This window comes from Leucopleurus acutus (genome assembly GCF_964270905.1).
Source record: "Leucopleurus acutus genome assembly, chromosome: 9".
NCBI lineage: Eukaryota > Metazoa > Chordata > Mammalia > Artiodactyla > Delphinidae > Leucopleurus > Leucopleurus acutus.
The window spans coordinates 48,036,591-48,062,330 of NC_139144.1; the positions used below are offsets into that span (position 1 = coordinate 48,036,591).

At 42.9% G+C, this 25,740-nt stretch overlaps 2 protein-coding genes across 6 annotated transcripts in view; one reads left to right on the plus strand and one right to left on the minus strand.

Moving 5' to 3' along the window:
* The window catches only part of MIOS (meiosis regulator for oocyte development), a 238,446-nt gene that overhangs the window by 186,520 nt on the left and 26,186 nt on the right, over positions 1 to 25,740 (minus strand). The window lies entirely within an intron of this gene.
* The window catches only part of COL28A1 (collagen type XXVIII alpha 1 chain), a 159,537-nt gene that overhangs the window by 127,621 nt on the left and 6,176 nt on the right, over positions 1 to 25,740 (plus strand). The window contains 11 exon segments of the mRNA XM_082846829.1: positions 3,004 to 3,072; positions 3,627 to 3,707; positions 3,797 to 3,832; positions 9,754 to 9,769; positions 9,772 to 9,789; positions 11,660 to 11,859; positions 11,863 to 12,183; positions 12,185 to 12,215; positions 13,967 to 14,021; positions 14,023 to 14,065; positions 14,069 to 14,122. Of these exon segments, the coding sequence (XP_082702955.1) occupies positions 3,004 to 3,072; positions 3,627 to 3,707; positions 3,797 to 3,832; positions 9,754 to 9,769; positions 9,772 to 9,789; positions 11,660 to 11,859; positions 11,863 to 12,183; positions 12,185 to 12,215; positions 13,967 to 14,021; positions 14,023 to 14,065; positions 14,069 to 14,122 (924 nt within the window).

Below are 25,740 nucleotides of genomic sequence, written 5' to 3' on the forward strand. Positions count from 1 at the left end.
TAGTCAGTCATAAACATTTATTGAACATGCTCTAGATTAGCTGCTGTGGGACTCTAAAAGGTTGTAAAATAAATAATTATTCTGAATAACTGTCAGAAAGGTATCAAGTTCTTTCTGAACCCACTTTTTCTAAATATATAATCCCCAGTGGTAATTCACCATCACGCCATAGTCCCAGCCCCTTTGTTTTTCACACTATTCTGTCCTTTGGGGTTGGAACAAAGCCAGCTACAGATTTCTCCCAAGAACCTTTAATCTCCCTGACACCTGGCTAGGAACCCTCCTGGCCCCGCAACTCAGGTACCCGTGCTCTCAAGCATAGCCTTGACAACCCCAAACCACCTTTCAACCAGGGACCTGGTTGGTTGAATGAAGATGTCCTTATTCCCCTCCACAAAAAATCTGAGATCGCTAATTTATGCCAAAGTGTCATTTACTGATACATCTTTCTTCAGAGGATACCTTCCTTGTAATTTTTGTTTTTAATTTTCTTTTGAATGAGAACAGAGAATGGCAGCATCTCAGGCAGGAATCTTCATCGCACTCTGTGGGCTGGCTACCTAATCTGTATGACAGGCTAGTCTGTATGTAGACAGACCCTTCTATCTTTCATATTCAGGATGAGGCTGCAGATCACTCTGGGTAGAGCATGTTTTCCAGTAAGTGTAATGAGGTTGGGCTGTGTTACCCATATATTCCCACCTATTCCTCTTCATTACGCCTGTGTTGGCAGTGTAATCTTTAGAAACAGAACAGATTTTTCTCCTCTACTTTGTCCTGCTTGAATGTCCAGCTTGGAATCAGAGTGTTGCTTTACTGTTTGGGGCTTACTTAACTGGCTCTAATCCCTATCCAAGTTTCTGGGTCTCCAGGTTTCCTGGGGACTGTTCTGTAAAGTGAATAAAGCAGACTGATGATCCCGGCCTGTCTCCTCTAACCAGCTAAGCACCTAAGGGGCACTCCTTCTTCAGGGGGGAGTCTCCTTGGATAGACCTGAGACATCTGTGCACATCACTGCATAAATATTCACTATGAGCCCTCTATGCTAGAGTGTTGTGTTTGGCTCAAGTGTTAACAGGGTGAAAAAGACATTCAGTAAATGAGTTCTCTGCAATCTGACCACAGTAAAGAACTTGCTATGAGACCTCTGGAGTTTAAATGAGGAGGCAAACCTACACCCCCCTACCTGCCATCCATTTAGAAATACTACATGACAGAGATGAAAAGGGCCTCAGAGTTTAGCCAAGCCAGCTTGGCTAGGGGATAGGGATGGATGCAGGAAGAACTGAGCACTTCATTTACCAACAAGAGAATCTCCACTTATATTCATTTTATTTTGTACTCTACTGCATAAGATTTGTTACAATGAAAGAGTTCTCTCCTAGGGATGTGTGCAAAGATATATACAAGACTATTTGCTGAAGCATTATTTGTAATAGGGAAATACTGGAAACAATCTAAATGCCCATCACTAGGATAATGTAGTCTAGTTATTTAATGGAATGCTGTAGAGCAGAGAAAACTAACAAACTAGAACTACATATATGTACACAGATAAATTGCAAATAGATAGTGCTGAGATTTAAAATACAAATTAGATGCATAAATGTATCGATTATTTGAAGTTTAAATATAAAAACAATATTGTGCATTGTTTTAGAATATACACATGTGTAGTTAAAGCATAAAAACGTAGATATGAGTGTTGCATATCAATTTCAGAGAGAGGTTTCCTCTCTCCTTCAGGGAAGGGGATTAGGTACATTGGGGATTTCAATGGTATCTGTACTATTTAAGTTTTTAATATGGTGTTACATCAGTGTTTGTCTTTTTCCATATAAAATTTTGTGTCTGAAATATTTCACTATAACACTTTTAAAAAGAAACGGTTCTGTTTTTAAAAAGCTTGAAAGCCAATGAGCTACGACAAGGGGCTCAGGAATGCTGATATTTGAAGTTACAATGGTCTCCAAGCAACCCTCTGTGGCCCCTTCCAGGAGTGACCTTCTAAAGCCCATCCTGCCTCTGGAGCCTTGGATCTCCAGCCTTTGCAAGCCTGTGGCAAAATGCATACTACACCCCTACCTCCATCTTTGATTCTCATTAAGTTGGTCTGAGGTTTTCATTGAGCATACCAGTGATTCTAGCGGGCATGGTCAGGATACCTTTGAGAAAGATGCTAAAGGTAAGCAAATCAAATCCCGGGAGCCCATGGTCCTTCAAACCTTCGCCACAGACTCATTGCTAATAATGATCTAAAGTAGGGGTCGCTGATCCAAGCAGCATCAGCGCTATGACTTTTGTATACTTGTTAGTGATTATTCCTGTTTCATGTTCAACATCATGAACACCTTTTAAACCTGTGTGGCTTTGAAGATGGGGGTACAGGAACGGCAGATAATGTTAAGATATGATGGGGAAAGTTAAAAACAAGTCCTGAAAGGAAAAGATTTTTATTTTCCAAATTTAGGAGGTATTGAATTTAGATAAATGGATTTCCGTTGCTACAAATGATCAGGTATGGAACGAAGAGTGTACGGTGAATTATATAAACGCTCCTTGGCATTAATTGGGGAGAGATGCTGTTAAATCCTCTTGTACTCCATTATTAAGATAATACATGCTTTCAACGTATCAAAAATATAGAAAATGTAAAGAAGATTATAAAAATTACCAGTAATATCATGACTGAAATATCAGTAACAGCTGCTTGTTACTTGTGAACCGGTTGATGTCAAGTTCACAGTTTGAAATTGGCAAAGGCGGAAGTATTTACACCACAGAAACAGACAAATGCTATAAACCAACTCCCTCACTTCCACCCCAGATAAGTAGTTAAATTTTTACTACCAAAGTATTGAGCCCATCTGACTTATATGTGTATTTCCTCCCAAATTTAGATAATGCAGTTTTGAAAGTGCAGATGTATATCAGACCGAAAGTATATTCTGAGAAATATCTTGGGAAATTAACAGGAGCATCCCTTTCACATATTGAGTGCAGGGGGAGCAAGGACCTCAAGGCTTCCCTGGGCCAAAGGGCATGACAGGCCATGGCCTCCCTGGCAGGAAGGTAAGTATTTCAGGACCTAAGAGAAATGCTTAGGTTTAGGATCTCGGTAGCTTAACTTGAACTCTGGAAGAGCTCTCATGCACTTGACACTCTTCTCCTTACAAAGCTCAGAGGAAAAAAATCCATTTCAGAGTGAATGCTTATGTATTTCTTTTCCTAACTACAAACATGTTTACTTTATGAAATCTCATTTTCTTCAAACTCAAAAGCCAGATGATAAGGAATAAATCCTTACAACTACCATGAAGAAGATACCAGATAACTCAGGTGTTAACCTGTGTAACAGTTGAAGTTCCTCAAGGCAGTGAGCTAATTGGAGGGCATCTCATGGTCTCCTCACCTTGAGGTCCCGAGTTCATCATGAATTAGATTATGGTACCTGGAGGGATATAAATAAAATGTCCCCCTATTTTTTTTCATATAGTGTATTCATATCAACAAGAACCACAGGTCTTCAAGAGGTACCACAGTTGTAAAGAAATAAAACTTTAGGGTTCTTCTTATTTGGTGTTAATATTCACATTCCAAGCTTATCTTTTCATTGTATTATAAAGGGAGAGCATGGAGAACGGGGCGATGTGGGAAAGAAAGGGGATAAAGGGGAAACTGGAGATCCCGGACCCCAAGGAAAACAGGCAAGAAGTGATTTTTAACATCTTATGGTAACTGTACACAGTAACTGCTTCCAATCTACATTGACTGTTACTCTTCTTCCACTAAGTAGGGGTTACAAGGTCCAAGAGGAGACCGAGGACTGACAGTGAGTATCAATCCTGGAGGGTAATTGAGGGGTTTGTGCTCACAAAATGATTGCATTTGTGTTTTAGCTTTAGAAGTGACTTCTTTTGACACAGAATTAGTGCTGACATAGATGCAGGAGGTAACTGAACCCGAATGTGAGGGAGACATAACACCCAGTGCCCTTATCCAGCCTTGTGGTAGAGATATAACTGCCCCCCCCCCCCCCCCCCGTAGGAAGGTTAACAAGGAGGTGAGCTGTTTAAAAGAAGCCACATGAGCAAGGGACTTTTTCTTGTACATGATCCTTCACATTTCAGCACGGGGGCTCTTTTTTTCCTGAACGAGTTCCTTTAAGAAGTGCTCTGAGGACAACAGCAATCACAAAATTGCAATTACTTTTCTGTACTGATTCACCTGTTCAACAAATATTTGTGATGATGTACAAACTTTCCCTGTTCTCTCTTTTGTTCTCTTTTGTTTGCACCACTACAAATAAAAAGCTGACACCTGAAAGTCTCACAGGATGGGAAAGTTCTAGAATTTCTATAGCAAAGTCTACTTCTTCCTTTCTAACTTTGAGACACTACATCTCCTGGAGTTGAGGAGAAATAGGGACCTTCTCTCCCCCCTCCCTTTTTTTAAAATTGGAGTATAGTTGTTTTACAATGTTGGGTTAGTTTCTACTGTACAGCGAAGTGAATCAGCCATATGTATACATATATCCCCTCTTTTTTGGATTTCCTTCCCATTTAGGTCACCACAGAGCACTAAGTAGGCTTTTTCCCTTTTTGATTCTTTGGTGGGTCATGGTCTGGGGATGTTGACCTTATGTATAATGCCAGGAAAACCCAGGGGTGGGAGTTCAAGGGTGAAGGCGAGAGCTGGACATGTGACAAACAGAACTGTGCATGGTTTTATGGCCCATCTGCCTTTTTCTCTTTGTTGTTCCCCACCAGAAGTCAGACCCTCCCCAGATGCCTATGGAGGATGAAGCAGCTATATATGCAGCAATTTCTCCCTAAAGTAGCAGAGGAGGGTATATGTACAGTGCCCAGAGGAATGTTTCCCATAGGTGTATACCCTCCCTCCTGTCCCAACATGGTGAGGGGAACTGGTTTCCTTCATCCATGCAGTTGTTCATTCACTTCACCAACGTTTATTGGGCACCTACCCTGGGTCAGGATCTAAGACAGGCACTGGGGGGATAGTTGAGAGTAAAAGACTATGTCTCTGGACTCAAGGAGCTCACAGCCTAACGGGAGAGAAAGACAAGCAAAGGATGTTCACCTATAGTTTGATAAATGCTGTGATAGAAGTGATATGTGGGTCCAGAGCAGACAAAATCAGGTATGGTTTGATGTCAATTCTCTTTTCCTTCACTCTTCCCTTTCTGTAGCATTTAGAAAGCCAAGGTCAGCATTAAATGAGATTCTTATATGTGACAGGCTCCTTCATATCAATACCACCCTGACCCAGTACTGCAAGGTGCCTGGGGGCCCCATGTAAAGTACGGCCCCCACTCTGGACCCCTGGACTTCTAGTCCTCCAGTTACACCCCTTCCCCCAGGTGAGGAGTGACCACCCTGAGCACATGCCCCCCTCTGTACTGCGCTCTGGATACACAGGATCTCAGAATTGCCCCAAATGGCCCCAAGTTTGGAAGCTGACAGCACTGGCCTGTATGCACGAGGTGGCCAAGAGGCAGGCATCTGGGGGGATTTGACAGAGCTTGGCTTCACCGCATAAGTGCTGGCTAAGGCCCGGTGCAGCACAGGGCCGGTGGGGAGAGGGTGCAGGGAGAAGGGGACAAGCTATAAGCCGCGGCCCCCTCTCGCCCAGAACCCACATGAATCCACATGACAGCCCATGAGGTAGGTAGTAGTGTCTTCCCTCCAGATAAGGGCACGCCAAGTCACGCAGAAAGCTTGAACGATACGCCCCAAGACACCTCAATAACAAGTAACAGAGCCCTTAGAGCCAAAGCTGGCTTGTCTGACGCCAAATCCCAGCTATTCCTCCATGAAGGCTGTTCTTGGAAGGCACCTTTCCTCTCCCCACCCCCATTCTCTCCCTGATGAAATATATTCCCAAACACTCTCAGTGGCAGATTCAGTCCAGACTAACAAAGCCCTCTTTTAAGAGGCAAATACCATTGATAGAGTTCAGGTTTTTAATCATTCACACCAAATTGCTTCAGAAAGACTGTTTCTCCGTGTGTCCCTTAAATGTCAGTGTTTCCCAGTGTATGCTCTCAGTCTTTTCTTCCCAGTCTTCAAACCCTCAGGGAGGGACAGCTATCAAAGTCAGGGGGATGGGGCTTCCCTGGTGGCGCAGTGGTTGAGAGTCTGCCTGCTGATGCAGGGGACACGGGTTCGTGCCCTGGTCCGGGAAGATCCCACATGCCGCGGAGCGGCTGGGCCCATGAGCCATGGCTGCTGAGCCTGCGCATCTGGAGCCTGTGCTCCGCAACGGGAGAGGCTGCAACAGTGAGAGGCCCCCGTACCGCAAAAAAAAAAAAAAGTCAGGGGGATGTACAGTTTGAAAAGGCTAATTTAATATTACAGTAAAGTTGTATGGAGAATGAAAAAATCTTTTTATGTTATAAATATAGAAAAGAATATGCTTGACAAAAGGGGGTGGGAAGGGGTTAAAAAAGGGAGAGAAGCTCTGCTCCACGCAATCTCGTCTGCCATCCCTGTTTCAACAGCCAACTGTACGCTGGCATTTCTTAAATCTGCCTCCAGCTTGAACCCCTCTCCTGAGCACCAGACCTCACATCCTACTGCCTACTGGACATCACCAGCTGGGTGTCCCACAGGTGCCTCAAACCCAGCCAGAATCAAGCTGAACCAGTGACCTTCATTAGCTTCAACCTGCCCCTGTTCCATCCCTCCCTATCTCAAAAAGCGGCACCGTTATCATTTGCCTCCTAGACTCCTTTCCCTCATCCTTCCTTCCAATTACTCACTAACCCCCTTCACCTCCTTTTGAAATGTCCCTCCAGGTCATTCCTTCCCATCCATCAATACCACCACGGCTTCCTAGTGTTATCTTCTTTGCCTGAACTATACAGGAACCTCAGACCCCTCCACTGGCTGCCACAATCACCTTCTCTGCTACGGACCATGTCTCTTCTCAGTGCTCAGGATAAGTCCACACTCTTCAGCATGACACAAAGGCTTTCTAAAGTCCATCTGTCTTTCACATTTCCTGTCATTCTTTCAGTCACGTTCCCTGAGTCACAAGTTTAATCAAGTACTCCAGTGCACTGCACTTTGTGTGTTCCATTCTCTGCCTGGAAAGCTTTTTCTCCTCCTCTCCCCACCCCACCCCGGTCAGAGTCTGCCTAACGTCCCTGGACCACAGGCCCACACCCACTCTCCCATCCCTGGTATTGCCAGCAGACCAGCGTGGTTCCTTAGCTCCAAGCCAATAGAATAGTACTTACAAAAGTATTTATTTATTTGCCTCCTTCTTACTAGACTCATGTAAACATGAGTCCTTTGAGGGGTATAAACTTGATGCCTTCATTATTGGCACTGAGTAGCCAACGTGGTCATTCAGCAATTTTAATGGAAAGGGTGAAACTATTCCAGTGACTTAAAAGCAAAGAATACAAGGAAAAGATTTATACACACACACACACACACACACACAAACACACATATATATATGACTACTTAAAGCATATTAGACCTGGTTATGCCATAAAAGCACAGTGAAAAGAATTAAAATGTAACCTTGATATATAAATTGCTCTTACAAGTCAAGAAAAGACAAACATTCTAATAGAAAGAAACAGACAAAAGACAAAGACTGTGCATAAGAGAATACAACTTGGAAACATACATATAAAATTCAGCCTCACAATAGTAAGTGTAATTTAAAACAATGAGATATTTTGCTCTATCAAGTGGCAAAGATTATATAATAATAATAACCAGTGTTGTGTCTCCAAAACAAAACGGGTTTTCTTATATACTGTTGTTAGAGGCGTCAGTTACTACACTTATCTGGAGGATTGTAAGGCAGTCTGCATCAAGAACCTTAAAGTGGCCATGCATCTGACTTCAGTGATCAAGTTTTTCAGAATACTTAATAATATGGGCAATTAATTACTACATAATGTTAAGTGAAAAACTATAATCATAAAACTTAGTGAAAAGTATTTTCTCCACTTGTAAAAAATTAAAGACAAGTATATTAAATACATAACATTTCCCCTTCCTAGATAACAATATAAATATATTAATAGACATTTCCCCTTTCCAGACATACTCTAGTTTCAGATTTATTAAATGTCTCTCTAAATGTGGAAAAGCATGACACAGCCTAAAAAAAAAAGATAACTGTTGACTCCTTCATTTCATATAATTTTTAAAATCTCACATTGGGAGTTCTTTTTGTATAGCCACTTGAAATCATTGGCTTTTACTCAATTTACAGAAAAAGAAATTAAATTAAAATGCCCTGAATATTCTTTGTACATGCTTCGGTTAAGCCGTGTTACCGTCTATGTCACCTTCACCTCACTTCTGTCATTATAGGTTTTCTCCTTTAAAACTTTACTTTTGCAACTGTTACATTGTATCTTCTTAGAACAGGTCCACTGCTCTTTCCAGTTGAGATTTTCTGGGCTTCTGCTTCTCTCATCTGTTAAGTTAATCATCCCTGTCAGCTTCATGTCTTTGGCAGATGTAGAATCCTGACTTCTTTCTTCAGTCTCATCCCATGGCATTTGTAAACATGCCATGCAGGGCAGGATGTTGGCAGACTGATTCCTAGTACCCAGCTCATCTCAGGCCCTTCTGATGGAGCTGGTGAGCAGTGGGACCTGGAAGGAGCATCCAGGAACCCAGGGAGGTTTCATGGAAGAGCCCACGTGAGGGTATTAGGAAACTGGAGAGAAGACTTGCAAATTTGGGTATTGGTACAGAAAAAAAGGAGGGAATACAGCATTGGATGAGATCCCTTTTGGCCCTGGTGCTTGTCCTGGTTTGTCAGTGCATGTGGGTTAAACCGTGTAACTGAAAGCATGCATTGCCCACACCATTATTGTTCTCAGAATCTGCAGGGGATTGGTTCCCAGAAACGCCCACCACGCCCAACCCAGTAGGTACCAAAATCCGTGGATGCTCAAGTCCCGCATATAAAATGGCGCAGCACAGTCAGCCCTCCGCATCATGGATGCAGAACCCATGGCTATGGAGGGCCGACTGTAGGTAGTACATCTTTTGTGGGGCCAGACCCTGTGGGTGTGTTACCTCATTTAATCCCACCACATCCTTGAGACACAGACACTGTTAGGTCACTTCATGCCCAAGGTCACACAGCTGATAAATACTGGAGCTGCAATTTGAACTTCAAGTCTGAGTTATTACATTTCACAGCTCAAACACATTTCAATTCTGATATATTATACGCAACTTTTAACCTCTGTGCTATGTATTATTTACTTATTTATTTATTCAATTTATTTATTTTTGGCTGTGTTTGGTCTTTGTTGCTGCACGCGGGCTTTCTCTAGTTGTGGCGAGCGGGGTCTACTCTTCATTGTGGTGTGCGGGCTTCTCATTGCGGTAGCTTCTCTTGTTGCTGAGCATGAGCTCTAGGCGTGCGGGCTTCAGTAGTTGTGGCTCATGGCCTCAGCAGTTGTGGCTCGTGGGCTCTAGAGCGCAGGCTTAGTAGTTGTGGAGCACGGGCTTAGCTGCTCCACAGCATGTGGGATCTTCCCAGACCAGAGCTCAAACCCGTGTCCCCTGCATTGGCAGGCGGATTCTTAACCACTGTGCCACCAGGGAAGCCCCTGTGCTATGTATTTTATTTGCAGTGGAAGGATTAAGTCAAATAGCCCAATGCTGATTATAATAAGACATACCTTTCATGACTATAGGAAAAAATATGGTCACACAATTAATACATTTTCCTCTCTTCCTCCAGAAAAAAGAAATCACCAAGCTATTTTTGAAATATGTGGTAAGATTTGATGACCAAGGAAAAAAACCATCACTTTAAAGTACCAACCCCACTATGTTCTGTGTTGTCAAGATAATGTGCTCACCCAGAATATGTATACTGTAGAGCTCGTGGGAAAGTTTCAAGCTCATTTTCAGTTTCAGTGGGAAACTGAAAGGAAGCAATGTGAGGGGATGTGGGAATCCTGATTTAAGAAAAGAAAGTCATTTTCCCAGGGTAGTTAAGAAGTGTGAAGATAGTTGGGTCTGTGGGCAGCCAGGCCTTTTGTTAGCACAGAGCTCATTTGTATTCAGTGACATTTACCTGAGCCTGAGAAGGAAAGAACAACAAAGGAAGCAGGACTACAGGGGCCTAACTGGTGTGTGAATCCAGCCTAGCTGGTGATGATAATGTCTGTGTTTTTCCTGAAGCAAAAAGTCTATCTAAATTGAGTTTTGAGGCCTACGTCTAGAGCGCCTGCTACTTCAGAGGCATAAAGGACAGAGTCCAGAGGTCATCTTGTGTCACAACTCTATCTAAATGCTTCTATGGCGAAATAGACTTAAAACAGGGTTACCAGAACAAGGAAGTAAAGCAAAAAGACTAGCCAAAAGGCAAGCAATTAATGGATAATGAAGGTAACTTCTGTGTTGAAAATGGACGGAGGCAGAAATATCATTATCCTTCCATACAGAGAACCCCAGAACTGATCTGTCCCCCAAAAGACTTCCAGACCTTAAGAAGCAGCCTGGGACTCTCTATGGTGACAGGCCGATTTAGACACTGCTTCTGAGTTCTAGAAGCGCTGTAAACTAGCAGCCAGTTTCCTGAGGATTTATCGTGGCAGGGCTGCTGGGCAACATGAGGATATGAATACACCAGTGGAACCCTGATAATTTTTATTGCCAAGGAACTCTGGCAACTGCTTTGAATGATAAACCCTAAACAGACGTTGTTTACTGACCAGTGTTCTGAGATCATCTCCCTGGAACAGTTTCACAGTATGGATGGACTGCTGGCCTCCTTGATAAGATCAGAGCCACTTTAGTGGTCACTAAGGGCGTGACTGGGGACATAAACCAGAGTAGCTAGGGGGCCGCTACTCTTGGGTCCAGTTAAAGACCTGAATCCCTCCCCCACAATTAAAATGTTTCATCCCATTACTTTACCCATTGGCCATGCCAATGAGCAAGTATTCATGTTCACATTTTCATATAAGGTTGAAGACTGAAATATTAGCATTCAGATTCCGATTAAATACAAATGGTCAGATGATAAAGGGCAAATTTAGGATGGTGGTTATCTCTTATGGAGGAGGGAAATGGAATCAGGAAGGCATACACAGGGATGCCGAATCTTTTAAAAATACTATTTTAGGGCTTCCCTGGTGGCGCAGTGGTTGAAAGTCCGCCTGCCGATGCAGGGGACACGGGTTCGTGCCCTGGTCTGAGAAGATCCCACATGCCGCGGAGCGGCTGGGCCCGTGAGCCATGGCCGCTGAGCCTGCGCATCCGGAGCCTGTGCTCCGCAACGGGAGAGGCCACAGCAGTGAGAGGCCCAAGTACCGCAAAAAATATATATATACTATTTTATTTTTTAATCTTAGAAATTGGCTAGCTGTTTATTGTTTTATCCTCTACAGCATTTTGTTTTTTTTGTGGGGGAGGTTTGTTTTTTTTTTGTGATATATCATTTTTTTTAAAAAGGCAGGTCTAGAAACCAGAAGGGAGACAATCGTCAGCTGTGTTCACGGTCACAGAAAAGGAAGGTTACAGTCTGGCCTTAGGTTCATCCTTGCCCCTCTCCCCCCTCCCCTCACCTATCTGATATCAATCAGTGATGTTTTAATTTTCAACCCCGCTGTGTTTCTATGTCAACATTCGTGTTTCAGGTTGTGGGCATAAATGCAGAGAGGCACCGCTAGAGCTGCTCTTTGTGACTGACAGCTCAGAAAGTGTGGGACCGGAGAACTTTCCGATTATCAAAGACTTTGTGAAGACTCTGACTGACAGAGTTGCGCTGGACCTTGCCACGGCCCACGTAGGCGTAATCAACTATGGCCATAAGGTAGAGGAGGTGGATCATTTGACGTAGTTCTCCAGCAAGGACGACCTCAAGCGGGCCGTGGACAACATGCAGTATCTGGGAGAAGGCACCTACACAGCCACAGCTCTCCATGCCGCCAACCGCATGTTCAAAGCCGCAAGGCTGGGTGTGAAGAAGGTGGCCTTGGTCATCACTGATGAGCAGACAGATACACGAGATGAAAAGAATCTGACAGAGGTGGTGAAGGATGCCAGTGACATCGATGTGGAAATATTTGTGATTGGGGTGGTGAAGAGAAATGACCCCAACTTCGAGATGTTCCACAAAGAAATGAATCTAATTGCTACCGACCCAGCCAGTGAGCACATTTAATCTATTTGATGACTTTGTTACCCTTCAAGGTAAGACTCAGCTCCAGGGGAAAGGAATTCACACTGTCCTTCCAAGTACCACATCATGGGATTATCCTGACCAAAAATGAAAATCAAGAGGCCAATGAGGTGTATAGTGGCATTAAATTGTAACACAGAAACACTGGAAGACAAAGACGTTTAGTATTTCATTCAGGGAGTACAATCCCTTGTCTTTACTCATTTGTAGTAAGTGCTGAGTTGGCCCTGGAGTTGTTTAACTCGGGTAGCTGCAATTGAAGGACTAAAAAGAAAGGACAGGATTTGGGGGCATTGCTAAGATTAGTTCATGTTCTAAAAGTTACCTAACTTGGATAAGAGATGGAGCAAGCCAGCAGCAAGACAGAAAATAACCATAGAATCAAAATGAACTAAGAAGTGCAGAATGAGTGGAAAACAGGGATGGTAATCTAAAGAGATGAGAGACACACATGGTAACTGGGATTATTCTCTTCTATTCTCTGTGCTCTGTTCCTATGAAAACAGATAATGAAGAGTAAACAAGTTGACGTCAGGAGTTTATCTTGAAGAACAACGTGCTGAATATTCCTCATACACTCAGTGCTGATCTGATGGCTTTCCCTATGCTGCTTTACCCTTCACGTGAACTGACATTTCCTGACGAGCCACGCCAAGACACTGACTCACCGTGACTGGGAGTGATCGGCGTCACTTTACAATGAAACACTCCAGTTCTTTGGAGACTGATAACACATTCTGGCAGGGCCCACACCCAGAAAGCTTGTGAAATAAGTAAAATTTATGCTTAATGTGTTTGCAGGCCTCAGTTTGACCCCATCCTTCCTTCTGCACTCATCTGGGAGCAGGGCCTGACATGGCCTCATGCTGTTCCCAGCCTACCCCAGGTACCAGCACGCCTGGCCCTAAGGAGAGCAGACCACGCTCAGAACCTTCCCACTTTCCCTCTTTCTCCAGACCTTTCTAACCTGGGCTCCCATTTCCTTAACGCCCTATTGGGCGACTGGTCTATTCAATCTCACTGGGCTGTTAATGTGTTAGAATGGCCAGCAATATTACACATTTCAGAGACATGTTATATTTTAATCATTGAAGAACTGTATCATCTTAATCAAAGGAGTTACTAATTTGTTCTAGGCAATGAGGGATATATTTTTGGACTGGCTGGCTTTTTGCAATTCCCAAAACCAGAGGTAATTGCCTGTTAAACTTATTATGGGTTAGACTTGCCCCTTCCACAGAGTAGTTCACAGATAACAGACAGACACTTTGGATAACAAGCATTTAAGTCATTCTTTTGCCTATTTGGGCCATCGAATATTATTAAATTAAATTAAATAATTAAATTATTTTAGATGGCCTCTTACAGATGAGGTAAAAATGCGTTAAAATTTCGTTCCCCTAGTGGTTGACTTCAAGTGATGGGGAAGTGTCTGTTTACTTTAAGGAGAGTGCAAAAGGTTTCTCTTTTTTTTTTTTTTTTTTTTTTGCGGTACGCGGGCCTCTCACTGTTGGGGCCTCTCCCGTTGCGGAGCACAGGCTCCGGACGCACAGGCTCAGCGGCCATGGCTCACGGGCCCAGCCGCTCCGCGGCATGTGGGATCTTCCCGGACCGGGGCACAAACCCGTGTCCCCTGCATCAGCAGGCGGACTCTCAACCACTGCGCCACCAGGGAAGCCCCCAAAAGGTCTCTTTAAACAGATTTTGAGTAATGTTTCATTGCTCCTCCTGTTCGCTTTTCTACTTCTCTTTTCAAAGGTAGATACCCTGAAGCAAAAATTGTTTAAAAAAAGTTGTGAGGATTTTGAATCCTACCTCTCATATTTTGGGTTCACCACTGCTTCAACCTGGATTTGGGATATAGGGGGAAGAACTCACTGAATCCGCTCCAGAACCCCAGAAAGAAATTTCTGAGTCCGTAAGTAACTGTCTTGCTTAATTTGTGAGCCTAAAATCGTGTATTCAGTCTGTTTTACATCAAAGACAATCTTGCCCCACGCTGTCGAGAATCAACTGAGGTATGGATGTTTTCAGGTCCTTGGCTCTAAATAGCAGGCTTGTGTCTCCAGATTTCTAGTTCTGAAATAGCTCTGGGGCTTATGAGCTTGAATATGAGATTTTTTAATATTTCCATATTTTATCATTATTTATTAAATGTTACAAATAATATTTTTATATTACATCCCTGCCACCACCAAAAGTAATCGTGTACATTAGAACCGATTAATACTATACTATTTGAATCACCCCCTTGCCACATTGGCAGATCTTTCTGTATGGGGTCACAATTCTCCCTCATCTGTCTGTGTATCCACTCCCCACTTTGCACCCTCTCAAGTTTCTTCCAAGTGCACACATGCTCAGCCTGCACTTTCCCACCTTCCAATCCACGCTCTTGTTCATTGAGCTTCCCCTGCCTGTGCCCAGAGGCGAGACAGGGAGGGAAACTATGCATGCACATCGCACAAGGTGGGTGCTTCGTTTCACAGCTCCCCAATCACCTGCACGTGAGAGAACTACCTCCTGAATGTATTGAGACAAATGGGATCGTCCTTAGAGCAAGTTTCTGGGAACTGACTTCAGCCGATCAGGTCACAAGCAACTGTTAATTTCTTTTAGGTGAAAACTGGAGAGCCTCTCATAGTTACTGCTAAGTGAGTGTTGTAGTCTCTTCCCCACCAAGTTACAACTAAAGCAGCTGTGGACTGAGGTTCACTACATGTATGGACATCGTCTAGCAAGCAGGCACACAGCAGTGTCCCTATTTTGTACACTCAGTGAAGTCCCTGTGCTGTCCTTTTATGAAGTCTTCATAGACATGAAAGATTCATTTTGAGCCAGTGCAACAGTATTCAAGCATCAGGATTCAGCTAACTGTATAGCTGGACTAAGGCCTTGAGAAACCTCCAGACCAGTAGGTGGATGCAGAACCATTCAGGAGTCAGGCCTAGGATGCCATTCCTATGGGGACAAGATTACAGGACTCACAAGATTTTTATATTATGTTCAAAAAGGGACAGAAAGGTCTCTAATATATTTCTATTTGATTAAATACAAACCGACTTCGAGATGGGACATTCCAATTAGGGCAACAGACTGCCCCTGGATTGTAGATTGAAATTCACACACGCATTTATATCACATGGTCTATATCACGGGGTCAACAAACCCCTTCTGTAAAGGGCCATATAGTAAAGATTTTGGGTTTTGCAGGCCATTTGCTCTCTGTTGCCGTGACTCAACTCTGCCTTTGAAATGCAAAAGCAGCCATAGCCAGTACTTCAATGAATAAACATGGCTGTGTTTGGATAACACTTATTTCCCAAAACAGGTGAAGACTCCGATTTGGCCCATGGGGATTTGCCAACTCTGGGTTTTACTGAGCATTTCAAAGTAAATTACAGACAGTAATGTGCACAGTCCATCTCCTCCTGTTTGTGTGAGTTACCCCTTTGTTCTTCCCTTAGTCAACCCATGTCCCTTTCTAAAAACTTCCTACACAAGAGCAAACTCAGGTTTCACCCAGCAAGTGGTACCTAAACGGAGCTCTCCTCATAATCAATGAATTCCAGTGGCAGGTACTGATCATTTACTGCAGTGCTCAGGGGTGGCTCTTAGGACACAGTCCCTGCCCAGAAGTCCATGGTCTCTCAGTGAACGGATAAGTACAAGAGGTATTAAGAACTTTAGCAGAGCTATGGATGAAGCTCCAGAGACGGTGCAGTTAAGTTCAGGGCAGAGTAATGGAAGCCTTTACAGAGGAGGTGGTGTTGAGCTGAGTTTTAAGACTAAGTAAGTGTTTTTCAAGGCAAGAGTAGGGGGAAGCGTATTTCCAAGAAAAGGGAACATGTGGGGGCAAAGGGGAAATCCAAAGGGAATGGCATTTTAAGAAATGAGGACAAGCTCAATCTAACTGGAGCCGAAGGTGTATCTGGCAGAAGGGCGAGAGTTAAAACTGGACAGATAATTTGAGGACGAATTATAAATGGCTTCATGTGTCAAGCTAAGGAGCTTGAACTTCCTCCATAGGCCAGGCAACCAGGAGAAAGCAGGAGAGTTTTAAAAGCAAGGGTCGTATGGTCACATTTGGTTGCACTAGGAACGATAAAGAGAAGGAGGCGGGGAGAGGAGACTGGAGGTGGGAAAAGAGGAGTAATGGTCCAGGTGAGAGATAATGAGGCCTTAAACTAAGGCAGGGGCCATTGGAATAAAGGGACACGTGGATTGGAAAGCCATTTCTGGGGTAGAATGAACAGGATTTAGTGACTGAATGGATTGGAGGTTAGGGAGAGGGTTTGGGGAGGACGGTTGTACCTCTAGCTTGGAGATGGGGTGAACTGAAACACCATCCACTGAGATGGAGAATATAGGAGTCAGGGTAGGGTTCTTTGAAGGAAAATAATGGGCTTATTTTGTACCAAAGCGGAGGTGGCTGAGGGACATCCAAGGCAACGGCACAGAATGAGACAACAGCCTGTGCCTCTGGTGTCATGACGCAGGAAGTTAGATGCCCTGAGAGAAAAGTGATGTTAACAGGTTATGACAGAGGAAGCATTCTAGTAGCTGGGGAGGGGAGGGCATAAGAAGAGGACATCCAAAATAGTTTAGATTTGTAACACCAAGAGTCACAGGGTGGGTATCAGTTTGATCTCCCTAGGGGCCCTCTGACTGAGATAGTGGGAGCTTGTAATGAACTTGAACTTGGAAAGTCCCTCTTGTCTCTATACCTTCTCACCCCGTCTCTCTTTGCACAAGCACCGAAGTAAGAGTGAATTTTTTAAAATGAACAATCCTAAAAGATATTTAGTCTGAACAAACATATATGCATTTATATTCACATTTTAGATCGGTCATACATATATATAATGTACACACACATAAATACAAAAACATATGTATGTATCTGTGCATGCACACCCACCTTTAACTAAAAGTATAATTATAGTATCGAAACACCTAAAGTAACATGAATCTGTCAAAACCTTTCAATCCTCAGATTGTTCCCAAGCCTACCCTAGGCAATACTGCAAAATAAATAATCTCAGGAGCCCTGTTTCCCTTTTTGTGTCTCTATTTCCTCTCTGTTGTCTCTTCTATCACTCCTTAAGACACCTAGCTCTGTATTCCTTCTTCCTCTCCTTTCTATCAAAATCTGTTTTTAGGGGAAAATCTGGTATCAGTTATTACACTTTTGTGACAAATCTAAGCCAATGGGTTGATTTAAGTCAAGAAGGACTTGCATTTGAACTATTTTATCTAGTTGTGGAATGAACATGATGTACACTATACATCAACAAACAGATGTACTGGGAAATATGGAAAGCAGAAGGATTTCCCAGGTTCCACTAAATTCATAACGCTTTGGCAATCCCAGCTCTGTTGCCTTTTTAGGCCAGTCTTGAGAAGCTAAATGTGTACATCCATTCTATTCTGCCTCTTCCCTGAAATCTCAGGATAGTTTATACTTTCTTCTGGAATTTATCACATTTTAACATCGTTAATACTTATTTTTGTATGTACCTTAACTTTCCTGATGGATTTAAATTCCTTGAGGACATCTGTGTCTAATTAAACTTTGTGTCTCTCAGGACCTAAAACTGTGCTTCGTCTTGCACACAGTAGATGCTCAATAAATACTTATGGACCAAACCAAGGCTATACCAACTGTTAGAAAAAGAAATCTGAAGATTTCCTTCGGTGAAAGGCATCAACTATACCATCATTAACAAGATTGTATACATAAAAAAGTCCTTATCTTTTATGGGACTAACAATGTTGGTACTTGATGTTCCTTTATTCTTTCTGGGTGTGGCCTGTTGGGGCAAGATTTCCCAGATATAAATGGGAAGAGGGCAATTAAATCAAGTAAACATCATTTAATCAGACCAAGTGGCTACATCCAGTAATGGCCCATTAGGCAAATAAGTATATGGATTTCATATATGAAGTCACTTTTTGTCATTCTAAATGTATTCATAATTAATGTCAATGCAAAGAGTGTTTATTCACTGAAGCCAGTTTCTTGTAACAGTATTGCAGATTTCTTTCCCCCTTGAAAGAGCAGAAAGAAGCCCTGTCTACCCTTTCCATAAAGGTCCTTTTTTGTATTATGAAAAATTGTCCCCAGATTGCAAATAACTTAGATAACTGGCAGCAGAGATTTTTTTCTCTCTGTAGAAAGGAGGCTGTGGGATTCCTATGAGGAGTGATTCCACAGCAACACAGTGAAGGTGACAGCCAAGCTGGTGTGGCAAGAGTCCCTCTGAGTAGCTCCTGCATGAGGTGGAGAGGCATGGTGGAGGCCAAGGGGGAGCTCAGAGTCCCCTCCTTCTATTTAATATGGTCCTGATGTATAGTCCAATGCCAGCCTTAAGCCGAGCATGCCGGTTCCTCATTTCTATGGAAGAAGTGGATGTTCTGTATAGATGTAAATTACAGAAAACTAACACAGCAGGCTGACTTTGCTGGCTGTCCTGCCCTCTCCTTGTCCATCCTCTCTTGGTCCCCATTCCACTGGCCTCATTTCTCCCCTCCTTTCATTATCACACAAGCTGCTCAAAGATCTCCATCTCCATTTTCAGTGTTTCCATCTCTTCCATCTCTTATTCTCAATGCCCCACAACCCTTCTGTGTTCTTACTCCGTCTCAAGATCCATCTAAAGAGGGCCACTTCTGAAACCAGGGTTCCACCAGCAATTTCTTCGAGAACCGGAGCCTTAGGCCGGTTCTGCCTTGATAATGGGATTGGATGTATCCCTTCATCCTCAGACCTGACCATGGGCTCTGTCCTCAACTCTGATGTGACACCTGCTTGTCCCCTACTGTGTTCTGAGGCCATTCCCTTCTGCCTCTTCCAAGACCAGGACCTTCCTTCCCTGTGGTACCCTTTCCTGCCGACACTTCTGACTCTTCCCGTAGAGTCAGGAAATAGGCTTCAGCCTCTTCCATCTCAAAAATTCCCAAACCCTCTCTTAGTTCACATATCCCTTTTGCTACTGTCCTATTGCTATGTTTATGTAATAAAGTTATTCCACAGGCCAGTCTCTGCTGTCTCTGCCCCTCACAACCACACATGCACCCTCACTCTCCTCTCCATCTCCCTGTGGCTCTCACTGTTTCCTCAATTCTGTTCCCCTGGGAAACCCTCTGAAGTCAGGCTGCTGCCTCCAACATGCCCCTGAAGCTCAGCTGGAAAAGTCACCAACAACCCTTTAATTGCCAGATCTTTATTGCCATATTCTTACCTAATCTTTCTTTTGCATGTATCCCCGTGCCGCTGCTTATTTCTGCTTTGCAAGTCGTCTCTCTCCTTGTCCTTCTTCTGAGCATTCTTTCTCAATTGCTTTCGGGTTTTTTCTTTCTCTGTTTACCCCTTAATATTAAACTCAATTTTTCTGAGATTTGTCCTTAGCCTGCTTCTCTTCTTATTCCATATTCTCTTTCTGAGTTCCAAAGCCACGTGTGCTAACTCTCAAATCTGCCTCCCCAATCCAGACCTTTCTCCTGGGTCCCAGATTCACATTTTGATTGTCTGTGCACATCTTCTTCTGGGTGCCCCGCAGGCATTCAACATGGAACACGTTCACCGTGCTGCTCCTCCAGATTTCCTTCTAGGGGTATGGTCCCTCCAACCAGCCGCGTACCTGGCAAGAAACCTGGGATACACCCGTAGCTCTCTTCTCACTGTATCGTCCCCACTTGTTGGTACTATGGTCTTTGGTCTGTTCTTATCATCCCTTGATCTACGCTCTCAATTCCTTTCTCCTCATCAATACCTCTACTGCTTTAGATCAGGGCCTCATCATTTCTTATCAGTATTTAATAATATGGTCTCAAAACTCTTATCCCATCTCTCTTTTCTACATCCTCTTCAGCTTATCCATTACTTGCTGATAGTGTCATTTTATTTTTTTGCTCTTTTAAAAATAACATCATTGAGGGCTTCCCTGGTGGCGCAGTGGTTGAAAATCTGCCTGCTAATGCAGGGGACACGGGTTCGAGCCCTGGTCTGGGAGGATCCCACATGCTGCGGAGCAACTAGGCCCGTGTGCCACAACTACTGAGCCTGCGCGTCTGGAGCCTGTGCTCCGCAACAAGAGAGGCCGCGATAGTGAGAGGCCCGTGCACCGTGATGAAGAGTGGCCCCCACTTGCCACAACTAGAGAAAGCCCTCGCACAGAAACGAAGACCCAACACAGCAAAAATAAATAAATAAATTACTAAACTCCTACCCCCAACATCTTATTTAAAAAAAAAAAAAATAACATCATTGAATTATTTATCATATATAAGATTCCATTTTGGCTGAATTTTCTTAAAAACCTGTCTTTAGTACCATGGCCTATATTTTAACTTGGTACTGAGTATCCATGACAGATTAGGAAAAAGACACAAATGTTTGAGTACATCTATATTTTCTCCTTATGTCATATTCAAGTAAAATTTTATAGGTTGCTCAATCATATTATACTCACTATTGAATGAAGTAGCCTATTCAAAGTCCATAATCAATACTTTCAAAATACATGGACTTTTTAAACTTTCAAAAGACTTGGGACTAAGCCTAATACTAGTTTATTTTCTCCACTGACATGAAAATTAAGTTGATTTCCTGAAATCAGACCTAATTATTTGTAAGTGGCCTTGACTAAGCCACATACACAGATATAGTTATATTGGTCAATACAATAATTTATTTGTTTATAAAGTAAAAGTAATACTTTCTCATTGTGGTAGTCAAGAAAACCTCAAATTCTTCTTGATAAACTGCATAACAATGAATTATTAGTATTGCCAGGTGATGTGTCTGTGGAAGCCTCATATATTGCTAATCATTGACTTATTAGCCTTAGAATGTAAGATGTTCCTCTATTAGGGAGAAGAAAAAAATAACATATTGCAAACTGATCTAGAAAGACTATCCCAGATCTGGAAGTCAGGAAACTTGGCTTGTAGTCTCAGTGCTGAAGCTAAATCCTTTATTTCCTTGTCTCCAGAATTTATACTTTTCCTACTTTATTATTTCAGAGACTGGTATGCATCTGCTTGCTGTGCTGTGGTCTTTTTTTAGACTTAAAATTTATAGTGTATTTCACAGTGAATGACATCTTAGAAATGAGATCTGACAGCTGCCTGGCACTGGGTGAATCACCTGTTTCTTAAGGTTTCCATTTCCTCATTTGTAAAATAAGGGATTATTACCAGAATATTCTTCCTTTTGTAAAAGTATGTGATTAGAACAGTCAAAAAGCTTTAGTGGGCAATGCCAGAACGGAGGACATTATGCTAATGGATGAGAGGGTTTAGACACAATAACATCCTGCAGTTTCCCTGTAGGAAAGCTGCAGGCGATCAGGGGAGGTGCAGCCCAAACTCAAGGTGTTCCTCACAGCCCTCAGCAACCTTAAATGCAAATGGAGAGCATTCAGTTTAAGTGCTTGCGTGCTGAGAGACCTGGCAAAGAAGTGTTATTACCTGGGAAGCCTCAATCAAGGTCAGAACCTGCGAAGCCAGGCACCTTGAAGGCCCTGGCAGTGCCCCAGCTGGCAGGAGCAGAATCCCCACAGCTGACTGGGAGAAACGTGGCCCTGCACTGCTGGGAAAAGCTAAGTCTGAGCACATGATCTAATACTCATGATCATCGGCACTCATCCAGGGAAGACGGGAGCTCAAGTTTAAAGAGCTTGTCTGCAATATATGCAAGGTTCTGGGTAATGAGTTATGAGGAAAATGTTCGGGAATCAGAAACCAAAGGACCTTCTAGAACTGTGTGGCACCTATTCAGTTATCCTCCTTTAGGTCATACACTCACGTTCTGGGATGCTGCTTGAAATCTCTTTTCTCCCCTTAAAGATCTGCTCTAAAGGCTAGAAAGGACTGAGCATAACACATCTGCCTGTCCAGCTGCATGGAACAGCCCGGCCTCCAGGTGTCAGCCCCTCATGTGCCCGGCTCCTCTGCTGTGTTTTACTGTGTGAGCCCTGCTCAGAGCTGGGGCCATTCATCTCCTCCAAGGCAGGCCAGTGTGGGGGGAGTAGAAGTGTGCAGAGCTGATAGGCAGCCTGTTGTGTTTAGGTTTAAGATTTATAATAAAATAAAATAAAATAACAGAGAATGCACATAGTAAACACTGGAGTGCCCACCACCCAGACATAACTGGTGTTTCCCTCTGTTCATCACTGTTGCTTCAGACAAACCTAGAGTCCTTGCTGTTCTCCTTCAGAGTCTCTTTTCTCCTCCTCTCTCCAGAAGCAGCCACTATCATGAATTCGGTGTGTATTCTGCCAGTAAAGTTTGGGGCGGCTTATATCCCACTTTCAGAGTTGGAAGGTATGTTAGGGGCTAATCTTTTCCTATTTTAAAATGATGACATTAAAGCCTAGAGGAGAGAATTCTCCAGGAGTCCAGTGGTTAGGACTGCTCGCTGCTTCCACTTCAGGGGGCGCGGGTTTGATCTCTGGTCCGGGAACTAAGATTCCGCATGCTGTGTGGCATGGCCAAAAAAATCAATCAATAAAATAAAATAATAAAGCCTAGAGGAGGGCTTCCCTGGTGGCGCAGTGGTTGAGAGTCCGCCTGCCGATGCAGGGGACACGGGTTCGTGCCCCGGTCCGGGAAGATCCCACATGCCGCGGAGCGGCTGGGCCCGTGAGCCATGGCCGCTGAGCCTACGCGTCCGGAGCCTGTGCTCCGCAACGGGAGAGGCCACAACAGTGAGAGGCCCGCATACCACAAAAAAATAATAATAATAATTAATTAATTAATTAAATATATATATATATATATGCATATAGAAGAAAGACTGGGGAAAAAACAACCTGAGTATCAACAACAATTATTTCTGGGAAGTGGAATCACTTGTGATTTCTAGTTTCTTCCTTGCTTGTCCAGATTTTGTAAATTCCCTTCAATGAACATGTTTGCTTTTGTAATAAAAAAAATTATAAAAATGGCAAACTATAATATATAACATAAATATGTATTATGTAAACTATACATAATATAGTTATGTATTTGCTTAAATAAACTGAAATCTCATGGAGCCAAAATATAAAATTATTCTCATTTCTGAAAAAAAAATATTTCACTTGTTCTAGAACCTGAGGTGTAATGTTCTAGTAGTCAAAATTCCCAAATAGGGCTTCCCTGGTGGCGCAGTGGTTGAGAGTCCGCCTGCCAATGCAGGGGAAACAGGTTCGAGCCCTGGTCCGGGAAGATCCCACATGCCATGGAGCAACTAAGCCCGTGCACCACAACTACTGAGCCTGAGCTCTAGAGCCTGTGTGCCACAAATACTGAGCCTGTGTGCCACAAATACTGAAGCCCACGCGCCTAGAGCCCATGCTTCACAACAAGAGAAGCCACCGTAATGAGAAGCCCGCGCACCGCAATGAAGAGCAGCCCCTGCTCGCCACAACTACAGAAAGCCCTCACACAGCAACGAAGACCCAACACAGCCTAAAATAAATAAATAAATTTATTTTTTTTAAATTCCCAAATAATGATGTGATTAGGAAAGAAAACATACACTCCTAAACTTACAGGAGGTAAAGAATGACTTATGAGACCTTAAGACTTGAACAAGATGGTTATTTAGAGGCTGAGTTAATTCCTTTAAGAGAACCATGCTGCCCAGTGAAGTTCTTCAAAGGAACATTCTCACCTGACAGTATATCTCAAGTGTAGCCATAACGTCTGTTGTCTTTTTTATGTTTGATAAGCTACTCCTCAGTCAAGCTTTTCTTTTAACTTATTTTTTGCTTAAAATGAAATATGAGCAAGCAAAAAAACAAAACAAAACAGTATTTCTTTCCTGAAAAGGGCATTTCTAATTTTGCCACTAACTTACCAATAATTGGGGGGAAGCTTTAGATTATTAATTATTTGGAGCTTCAGATTCCTCCATAGAAAATGAAGTACTGATAAATGTTTCCTCTAAACTTAAAATTCTGTAGTTCTATGAATATAACAAAATTCACATTCAAATTGTCATCTGCATATACAGGATCATTCTGAAAGAAAGAGGAATGCCAACTGACCCACAGTTCTACCTCCATTTGTACCAAAAGATGTGTTTGGGGTAAGTGAAACATCACTACTGTATTTGAATTGAGTGCCCTTTATATAGGCTGATAACCAGACCAGTACCAATGGAAATATTTGCTCTGATAATCATTTAATTATTGTAAAAATATACATACATGAGTAATAGAGTTAGCTAGTTCTTCCGCATTGTGTGTGTGTGGGGGGGTACAGAATCAAAAGCAGTGGAACAGTTTAGATGGCAGAGAGCAGCTAATGATGACAGCTGGCTTTGGTCATAAGATGACAGGGGGGCTTCCCTGGTGGCGCAGTGGTTGCGAGTCTGCCTGCCGATGCAGGGGACGTGGGTTCGTGCCCTGGTCCGGGAAGATCCCACATGCCGTGGAGTGGCTGGGCCTGTGAGCCATGGCCACTGAGCCTGCGTGTCTGGAGCCTGTGCTCCACAATGGGAGAGGCCACAACAGTGAGAGGTCCACGTACCGCAAAAAAAAAAAAAGAAAAAAAGAAAAGAAAAAGATGACAGGAACCACAGGTGAGGAAGCATCAAAAATGACTTTACCTAGTTCATAGATTTGCCTATTTAAATAAATAAACAAAAGCAAACAAACAAGAGAGGGCCTTGCGAGGATAAATGACCACACTGTGCTAGGACTGAAATGAATTATCGATTCAACCTCATGTATCTGGGGTCCAAGGATAAAGAAAAAGAACTTAATTGGACCCATAAAGGATTGTCCTAGCTCCTGGCAACTGTAGTCAAGAATAACTGATGTGACTTTTTTTTAAGTTTTTAAGCAAAACACATTTTCTTCCTTGTTTCATTACATATCATAAATTTAGATGAAACTTGGAAATCTTAGTTCAGAAAACTTGCTTTTGAAATTATAATCCTTTATCCCTTAGCTAGCATACATTTCTCAGAACTTCTGAGAAGCTAAGCATCCTGCAGCATTTGACATTTGCTGGGGTCCAGATAATAGGATGAGATGAGAAGTGATTGCTATTGTTTTTATTTTAACAGTATTATTGTCCTCTGTCATTTCAATTCCCAATCTCAACATTGGTGGAGTTCATGGTAGATATTTTGGAATATATTGTTAAGTTCTCTAGTTTTAGAAAACAGAGAGGAAAAGGCCATTAAAAAAAAGATCAAAGAAATTAGTGGTTATTTTCCCTCTTCATACAACCGACTAAGAAAAGGATGAAGATGAACTCCTCCCAAACTCACATCTTTTGTACCCTGCAGGTAGATCTCTCTGAAAGGCCCAGCACAAAAGCATTTGTGCCTGGCACTGGGAAAAATGTGTATGACCACGAGGCGGTCAGAAAATCCATAACTCAGGTATTCAGGAATGCCTGACATAGGGGAGAGGCATCGTTTCGTGAGCTTTTATTGAAATAATTAATATTGAAGAACTGGGGAGAAACTTTTCTTTAAGTGTTCCCCAAAGTAAAGTAGCTTTTTTGACTTGATATCGCCAGATTCAAAACTGT